At 51.7% G+C, this 8,532-nt stretch overlaps 1 protein-coding gene across 3 annotated transcripts; it reads left to right on the top strand.

Moving 5' to 3' along the window:
- Positions 1-1,935: 1,935 nt before the first annotated feature.
- On the top strand, positions 1,936-7,531 carry HMGB3 (high mobility group box 3). 3 transcript variants are annotated; one of them, XM_033111830.1, is made up of 6 exons: positions 2,034-2,074; positions 3,944-4,035; positions 4,279-4,433; positions 4,724-4,863; positions 5,703-5,877; positions 6,335-7,531. In XM_033111830.1, exons 3-6 carry the CDS (start codon positions 4,284-4,286, stop codon positions 6,476-6,478), a joined length of 609 nt encoding a protein of 202 aa, XP_032967721.1. In that variant the 5' UTR covers positions 2,034-2,074; positions 3,944-4,035; positions 4,279-4,283; the 3' UTR covers positions 6,479-7,531. The 3 variants fall into 3 exon arrangements, with proteins under 3 accessions (XP_032967629.1, XP_032967721.1, XP_032967805.1); XM_033111738.1 differs by lacking the exon at positions 3,944-4,035 and having other exon boundaries at positions 1,936-2,074; positions 6,335-7,528; XM_033111914.1 differs by lacking the exons at positions 2,034-2,074; positions 3,944-4,035 and adding an exon at positions 2,096-2,261.
- The last annotated feature ends 1,001 nt before the right edge of the window (positions 7,532-8,532 follow it).

Here is an 8,532-nt window from a genome sequence, read left to right as displayed (position 1 = left end):
CTGGGCAATGGCTGGGCCCAGAAGGGTCCCCCCCCCCGTCCTGCCTAAGAACCCAACTCGCATCTCTGCTGAGGGGAGGTACTGCTCAGATGACATGTGCAGACCCTGCTCCCTTTTCGGAAGGGCAGAGACTGGGGAGGAGGGATCAGCCTGGGCAGGTCAGATGGGGAGAACGTGGTTGTAGAAGAAGCTGGAGCTGTCTGCCTGGAGAAGAGACCTGGCCTGCCAGGAAATCTCTGAAGGGCGAGGGATTAGATTGTGTGTACAATGGTGATCCCAAGGATCAGAGATTGTCCAAGATGGAAAAGACAGCCCAGAATGGTTGTGGCAAGCTCCCTGTGAGCGGAGGTATGCTAGCAAAAGGTAGGCAACCACTCAGCTAGCTCTAACATGGCAGAGGATTAGAGAGGTGGCCTTAAGGTGGCTGCATTGCAAAGAGTCTGTAGATTGGGGACCTAGCAAAGTGACTTGATACCTGTCGGCTCTTGTCAAAGCAGCACTCTTTACCTTTTGGTCTCAGTTGGATCCCTAATGATGGCAGCCTAGCAGTGCCAGCTGCAGGGGCTCAGGCTTGCCCAGAAGGCTCATAGGAGTTGGCAAGAGTTGGGTGGGGACAGAAAGGCAGGTGCTTTGTGAGGTCAGCTCCCTTGCACACCTCAAACTCAGCCAGTTTCTGGAAACAGCGTTTGGAAAACTTATCTTCTGGTCTCATTTCTGAATATGGGGATTATAAATAGCTGGCTATCTCGGCAGTTCAAAGTGCTTTGGAAAGGGAACTTCGTATAGAAGAACTCATGATGTCTCTTCCATTATTGTCTCCAAATTTCAACTCAAAATGTGCACCTTTTCCTTACCCTTCTTTTTTACTTCCATTCTTTCTAGGAAGCTCAAAGAGGGAAGGGTCCTCTGATATTTTTTCGACAGGGCTGATGCTAGCCTTTGGAGTGAGGCATTTCTTTCTCCTGAGTGTCCTGAACAATGCAGGGCCTTTAATATCCCTGACCGTTCCCTCCTCTTACTAAATTCCAGCAACGGCTTCCACTCATGGGGCATTTTCAAACATCTCTTAGAGATGACACTGCCCTGCCCCCCCCCCACTTTGAAAACCACTGCCTGAATCCCAAAAGAAATGATTTGCTCAAGGCTGTACCACTTAGCCAGTGGCAAAGCTGTGCAAGTCAAATCCCATTCATTCATTCCCAGAACTTTTATTCTCCACCAGGGTGTGTGTCAGGAGAGCAGGGGGAATGCAGGCTGAACTGAGACAGTAAAGAGCAGACTCCCTGACCACAGAACTACATTTTTTTCACGATTTCTCTGCTTTTGCCAAGCTCTGTTTTCCTCCTCTAGCCCTCCTAGCTCGCTGTTTCTACAGTTGCAGGCAAACACTTTCTGATAATTAGTGGAAACAGCCTAGTCGAGCACGATCCTCAGAAGCGGAGTCAGGTCCCTTTTGGGCGGGGCAGCGGGATTCCCGTGCTGAAACCCCAGGGTCTTGGCCAGCCGAGCAGCTGCCTTCCATTGGAGCGAGCTTCGGCAAGAACCCTGCCGCGGCGGAACTGGGCAAAGGTGTAGTACCGTGCACCCTTGTCGTTCGGCCCCGGGAGGTTTCTGAGGGCTGGGGTTGCTGCCTGGGGTCCAGAGACCGGGGCCGGCAGGAGCAGAGGGCAGCGCATCTGGGTTCGACCTCTCCTTCCCACGCCAGAGGCCGAGGCTGCGGGCAATGGTGGGGCCACCTCTCCAAAGTCCTTTGAGATCCCAGCTCAGTTCTTAGAGGGGACGCAGGAGGTTGAGTGGGAAAGCTACAACATTATTATTCCTCTGTTTTGACTAAGCAGCCAGCACCGGCGGGTTGTTCTATTTGAATGAATGATCCCAGCGGCCGCGCCCAATGGGCGCCTGCGCCTCTTTAATATGCATGAGGCCCGCAGCCAATGGGCGGGCGAGGAGGCTGTTTTAAACGGCAGAGGCCGCTGGCCAATCAGGCGGCTCTCGTGGAGGCAGCTAGCGCGAGGCTGGGGAGCGCTGAGCCGCGCGTCGTGCCCTGCGCTGCCCAGACTAGCGAACAATACAGGTACGTTTCCGCCGCCCGCGCCCGCCGCCGTCGCTGCCGCCGCCGCCGCAGCGCCCGCACAACTTTCCAGCCCGCGGCGCCGCCAGCGCGCCCCGCCGTCGCGGTCTCCTGCCTCTCCTTCCCGCGTCCTTCCCGCCCGCTCCGCCTTCTCTCTACCTAGGTGGCCGGGAAGGAAGAAGCAATTCAGGTGTTGCAACTTTTCAGTGCTGTATCCCGAGCCCCGCGCTGTCGGGGCTGGGCTCCTTCCGCGGAGCCGCCCTCGGCCGCCGCCCCCCGGGGCCGTGCCGCGGGGCTCAGGCCCCCTGGGGCCAGCTGTTAGGGAAGCTGCGGCGGCGGCTCCAGCCGAGGGGCGGCTGCGGGCTTGAGTGGCGCGTGTCCCCGCGCCGGGCGGCGGCTTTGGGAAGGGGGCAGGGTGTTCCCCAGCCCGGGACAGCCGCCGCGGGGGGCGGGCAGCCGGTGTCCGCCGGGGGTTGCGGCGCAGGCAAACTTCGCAGCCGGGCTTGGCCGGGCGCTGTGTGGGCCCGCGGGCTGCACTGCTGCTTCTGCATTAACATGGCCGTCTCGGGAGCGCACGGCGGTCCGGGGAGGGAGGGGGTGGGCGGGCCGGCCGCCCCCCGCTCGTCGCCTGCCCGCCGGGGGCCGCCGCCGCCGCTAACATGGCTGGCGCGGTGCTGGGCCCTGCCGAGGGGACGCTAGGCGGGCGGGGCGGGCGGCGGGGCTCCGGGACGGGCTCTGGCCTTGGTCCCGGTGCCCGCGGCCCAGGGCTGGTGGCGTGGAGGGCCCGGGGCAGCACCGCGGGTCCCGGCGCGGCCAAGCGTCATGGCTGCATGGGCGCCTTTGTTATCCCGAGGAGTGCGCCCCGCGCCGGCAGTGGGGGGGCCGGCCCGCGGCCCCCGCAGCTCCTCGCCCCCGGGCGCCCCGGGCGGGGCGGGGTGGGAGCCAGCCAGCGGGCGGCGGCGGCGGCAACGGCGGGGCCCGGACCGCTTTGTTCGCCGCCGCCGCCGCCGCCGCCTGCGCTGGCCGTGCGGATCAGCCATTTTAGCGAGCCGGGCTCAGGCACAGCGGGCGCCACCATCACCGCGGCCGCGGCCGGCCCGCCTCTGCGCCCCCGGAGCGCAGCTGCCACGGCCGCCCCCGGCCCCGCGAGTCCCCTGAGGGAGGCAGCGGCGGATTTCAGGGGCACTTTCTTTCATCAGGAAGCTTTTGACAAAATGGAAGGTGAATTATGGGTGTCCGGGTGACCCAGCACGGGGCCGAGCCCGGTTACCGGCTGCTGGCTCCCCTGCGCTGTCTCGCCCCACCCGCTCAGCCACTGCGGGGCCCTAATGCAGCCCCTTCGTCGGTTCCCGCAAAAGAGAGCGCTTTAGTTTTACATGATGACCTTGGGTGTGGGAAAAGGAAAAGATGGCGGGAAGCTGGGGGGTGGGACAGGGACGATGACACGCCACAGCTGCATTTTTATTTGGAAACTTTGGAGAAAGTATTCCTGGCTGGACATGCGTTCCGTTCCGCTTTACAGAAGAGCAAGACTAGCCCCTCTGATATCCCCTTTCCCCTTTAGATAATGACGAAGATACAGATTTGAACTAATAGCACAAGGATGTCTGCTCACTTGCTAGATCACGCTTCTTGTAAGAGCCATTTTTATAAGCCAAAACGCACCAAGAATAGTGAAATTTCAAATGTCCCCTATTTACAGTTCTCCTGCTTTGATCTTGTGTTTAGCAGCGGTGACAGTATTTTTGTCCCTAACATAGGAGTCAAACAGATAACCGGCTAGCTTTAAGTCATTGGTTTGAAGCTTCTATCAAACGCCTGCACCCCCTACAAACGTGTCCTCACTGCGCCCTTCCCACTTTGTGGTTGTAGTTTCCAAAACGTAGTAGTTCTGAACGGGAATGTCGTGCTGAGCCACCTACTTGGGTCGCTTCCATTTGGAGAACTTGATCACTCTTGGAGAAGTAAGTCGCAATCCAGCGCGCTTCATGCTGGTCAAAAGTTAAATGACAAGCGACAGTGAAGCTGATTTCCTCCTCAGTCTGTCTTTGGCTGCCAGTGGCATCAGACATTTGGGGAGGAGGGGGGCGATGAGGGGGCTTCCTAATGGCAACCTCAGTTTAAATTTTGCCCTGCCTTTGGTGTATCTTGTAGTTCAATTCATTGCATTTGTTTTTCTTTGTTTCTCTTCCTTCTATCTGTCACAGTCAAGATGGCTAAAGGTGATCCCAAGAAACCAAAGGGCAAGATGTCTGCTTATGCCTTCTTTGTGCAGACGTGCAGAGAGGAACATAAGAAGAAAAACCCAGAGGTCCCTGTCAATTTTGCAGAATTTTCCAAGAAGTGCTCTGAGAGGTGGAAGGTATTTTTCTTTTGTATCCTTTAAGCTAGTCTTATTTGGATTTCACACTTAGGGGTTATTTACCTTTAGAGTAGCCCCAGTGACTTTTTCCCCCCCCTCTTTAGTTAAATACATCTTGCTTGCCTTTAGAATTTTGTGTATGTGCTCTTATTTTTTAACAATTCTACAAGGATTTAAGACTTTCATCCCCTTTTGCAAGTGGTTATAGCAGCTGCCACTTTAATTATAAGACAACTGAACAGGTATGTGCTCACTGTGTTGAGGAATTTAACAGGTCCTGTTCTTTGCAGACAATGTCTGGGAAAGAGAAGTCTAAATTTGATGAAATGGCAAAGGCTGATAAAGTACGCTATGATCGGGAAATGAAGGATTATGGACCAGCTAAGGGAGGCAAGAAGAAGAAGGACCCTAATGCCCCCAAAAGGCCACCGTAAGTGACTATAAGGATTCACGATAACGGTGAAGAGCTTTTCTTCTGCTTGGAAGATTTTTAAAAATTATCTTACCCAAAAAACCCTTTACCTAAAAAATGGCAGAATACCTCTACAAAACATTGGAGCGTTAAAATGCAGTGGCAGGGAAGTCATAGTTAAGGCTCACGTGTTTGAAGTGAGTTGCCTGGTGGTTGCCTGTTGGCCTTTACTGGGAAGCAGGCAGCCTAGTTGTGAGTATCAGCATCCTTACGCGTATTCTCTACCCCTTGCCCAGTAACTGAGAGCCTGAGAAGCCACCATGTATTTCTGAAGCAGCTTAAACGGTCTAGAACCTAACCTACAACTTTGTAGCATTGTATATGTTACCGCACATTTCTTCACTGTAAGGAGGAATCGTAGTGGTAGGAAATATGTGGGCTCAGAAATGTGGGATTTTTTTAAATACTAGTTTCAGGTGTACAAAACAATGTAATAGACATTTACACCCCTCACAAAGTGATACCCCCCCAAGTCTACGCCACTGATGTTGTATATAGCTGTTACAGTACCATTGACTATATTCCCTATGCTTACTTTACATTCTGTGACTATATTCATATACTTAATTATAGTTGACGTTCAGAATTATTCTATATCAGCTTCAGGTGTACAGCACAGTGGTCAGGCATCTACACGATCTATGAAGTGATCCCCCTGATAAGTCCAGCACTCATCTGACACCCTACATAGTCTTTACGACATTATTGATTATATTCCCCATACTGTACATGGGATTTTGACTTAAGCTCATGTTTTTGTGGGTTCTCATCTAATTTGTATAATTCTCTCGCCCAAGGTCTGGATTCTTCCTGTTCTGTTCAGAATTCCGCCCTAAGATCAAATCCACAAACCCTGGAATCTCTATTGGAGATGTGGCAAAGAAGCTGGGCGAGATGTGGAATAACTTAAGTGACAGCGAAAAGCAGCCTTACAACAATAAGGCGGCAAAGCTGAAGGAGAAGTATGAGAAGGTGAGGTGGGCCAGGGGGTGCAGTCTGGACTGTGAGCAGTCAGCTACCCTGGGGGTCGGGGTGGGGGTGGGGCACAAGGCTGCTTTGCTGGGCTGAGTAACGGAGCAGAGCACGTGAGGCCCATCTCCACGCAAGGTCAGCTGCCAGTACTGGTGTTCAGGCTTCTGACAGATTTTAGTTTGCCTTGGGACAACTTCAGGCAGGCTTTAAAAACATGGGCTACCATGGGCAGAAGATTTGATTGTGCTCTTCACATGAATTAAAGGCCACTTGAACGCCCACTAAGTACCTTTTTGTATCTGGGAACAAACAAATGCTGCAAACACGTGGTATCCCTGTCTTGTTTTCAACTCCTGCTCGCTTCTTCTAAGGCAGGGACAGCGTGTTAGTACCCTTTGCTAAAACAGCTGCAGGAGAGCTTGTCTCCTCATTTGGAATGTGTCCCTGTTCCTTCCAGGATGTCGCGGACTATAAGTCTAAAGGAAAGTTTGATGGAGCAAAGGGGCCCGCCAAAGTGGCCCGGAAAAAGGTGGAAGAGGAAGACGAAGAAGAGGAGGATGAAGAAGAGGAGGAGGAGGAGGAGGAGGAGGACGATGAATAAAAAAACTTTCTCTGTCTCCTTGTGAATACCTTAGTGTAGGGGAGCGCCGTCATTGACACAGCTCTTACCCGAGGCGTGTCTGTTGCCCTCATTAGGATTAATTACACAATTGGACCATGATCATATAGTCGTCTCTCAGAGTGCTCGAGAAATTGTCAGTGGTTCACGTGAAGTGGCCATGGGTGTCTGGAGCACCCTGAAACTGTATCAAAGTTGTACATATTTCCAAACATTTTAAAAAGGAAAAGGCTCTCGTGTTCTCCTCACTCTGTGCACTTTGCTGTTGGTGTGACAAGGCATATAAAGATGTTTCTGGCATTTTCTTTTTTTATCCGTAAGGTGGTGTTAACTATATGGTTATTGGCTAGAAATCCTGAGTTATCAACTGTACATATCTATAGTTTGTAAAAAGAACAAAACAACCGAGACAAGCTCTTGATGTTCCTTGCTTGGCGTTGAGGTTGTGGGGGAGATGCCTTTTGGAGGGGCCGTAGCTCAGGGCATGCACTGTGAGGCTGGACCTGTGGACACTGCAGTGGGCATCCGTTTAGCTTCAGGTTGTCTTGTTTTTGTATATAGCGACATAGCATTCTGCTGCCATTGTTAGCTGTGGAAAGGGGGGTCAGCTGGCATGAGAAGTGTTTGGATCTTTTTTAGTTAAGTGCGGTAGTTTTAAACTGTTTGTTTTTCAAACAAACTGTAGAACTCTTCATTGTCAGCAAAGTGAAGAGCCACTGCATCCATGAAAGTTCAAGAACCTTCTGTACTAAACACAATTTGCAACGTTTTGTTATTTTTTGTATGTTTAGAATGCTGAAATGTTTTTGAAGTTAAATAAACAGTATTACATTTTTAAGCTGTTCTCTGTTATAACAGTCTAAATTTCTGACTCAACTTTCTTAGCAGTTAAAACAACCCCCTCCATTGTATTTGGTGACTAGCCTCCCTGTAAATATGGTAACTACGTAGCGGGCCTGCCTAGGACAAGATAAAGAGGGCTACTTGAAGGTACTGCGTGACTTTGTATCTGAGTGACTGTATCTGAAGGGCGAAACAACCCACTCCATTGTATTTGGTGACTAACCTCCCTGTAAATCTGGTAACTATGTAGCGGGCCTGCCTAGGACAAGATAAAGAGGGCTACTTGAAGGTACTACTTGACTTTGTATCTGAGTGACTTTGTATCTGAAGGGCGTTAAGATGAAGTCTGAACTATTGAATGTAAGAGCTAAGATAACTTGGCACAGGCAAGGTTTAGCAGCCTTCACAGGTGGCTTGGTCAGGATTGAGGCTGATTACTGCGTAGATTTATTTATTTTTTCCTCCTGCCCAATCCTTGACACGGGTCAAATTCAGCGCTGAACAACAAAAACATCCTTCCAAGGGTATGTACGGTGTGTCAGACATTCAGGCTTCAGTTTTCCTCCCCACCATCCCGCAGTTCGTGTAGCAGAACATTATTCCCTTCAACAATTGAGGTCTTGAGCTGCTGTTTCTGTCTCCTGGACCCCAACGAGGGGGGTTAGGTAGGGAGCAGTATCCAGTTTTCCCCCTACCTCAAGAAACCACCCCAAGGAAGATGGCTGGGGCTCCTGTTGCAGGATCCAAGTTGGGGCACCTGAGCTGCAAGGCAGGCTGATAAAATCAATTGCTTCTAAGCACTAAATGCATCAGATGGAAAGGAGAATGACCAACCCACGATCAGAGCTCATTGGAAACGTGGAGTGTTGTTAAATGTTCTTAAACTGGAAGAAGCTGGGTTTGTGTTTCAGTGGTTATGTCATGGTGATGCTGTAACACTTTGTCCAAGTTGGGGTGACGGGTGATAGCCACAGCAGCAAAGTGGTGACATTAAATATTTTGCTGGCTGATGTGTACATACATCTTATAACTTGGCAGAGATGAAGGTACTGTGTTGTGGGTGAGTGTGGGTACTGCTCCCCCTTAACACTCAGACACGTGTGATTGAGGCTGGGAAGCACCTGGGAGTGTTTTAATGCCATTACTCAGGAGAAAGCAGCTTTTTCTTATAATTGACTTTGGAATCTTGCATG

This window comes from Rhinolophus ferrumequinum, chromosome X, assembly GCF_004115265.2.
Source record: "Rhinolophus ferrumequinum isolate MPI-CBG mRhiFer1 chromosome X, mRhiFer1_v1.p, whole genome shotgun sequence".
In the NCBI taxonomy this organism is placed as follows: Eukaryota; Metazoa; Chordata; class Mammalia; order Chiroptera; family Rhinolophidae; genus Rhinolophus; species Rhinolophus ferrumequinum.
The sequence above is the reverse complement of the archived record's forward strand: the minus strand, read 5'-3'. Positions and strand labels throughout refer to the sequence as shown.

Bases quoted from the DNA above. Each gene is read 5' to 3' on its own strand.
- HMGB3 (XM_033111830.1), top strand. From the start codon at position 4,284: ATGGCTAAAGGTGATCCCAAGAAACCAAAGGGCAAGATGTCTGCTTAT. The intron at 4,864-5,702 runs GTAAGTGACTAT...CTCTCGCCCAAG, and splicing joins AATGCCCCCAAAAGGCCACC to GTCTGGATTCTTCCTGTTCT. The intron at 5,878-6,334 runs GTGAGGTGGGCC...TGTTCCTTCCAG, and splicing joins TGAAGGAGAAGTATGAGAAG to GATGTCGCGGACTATAAGTC.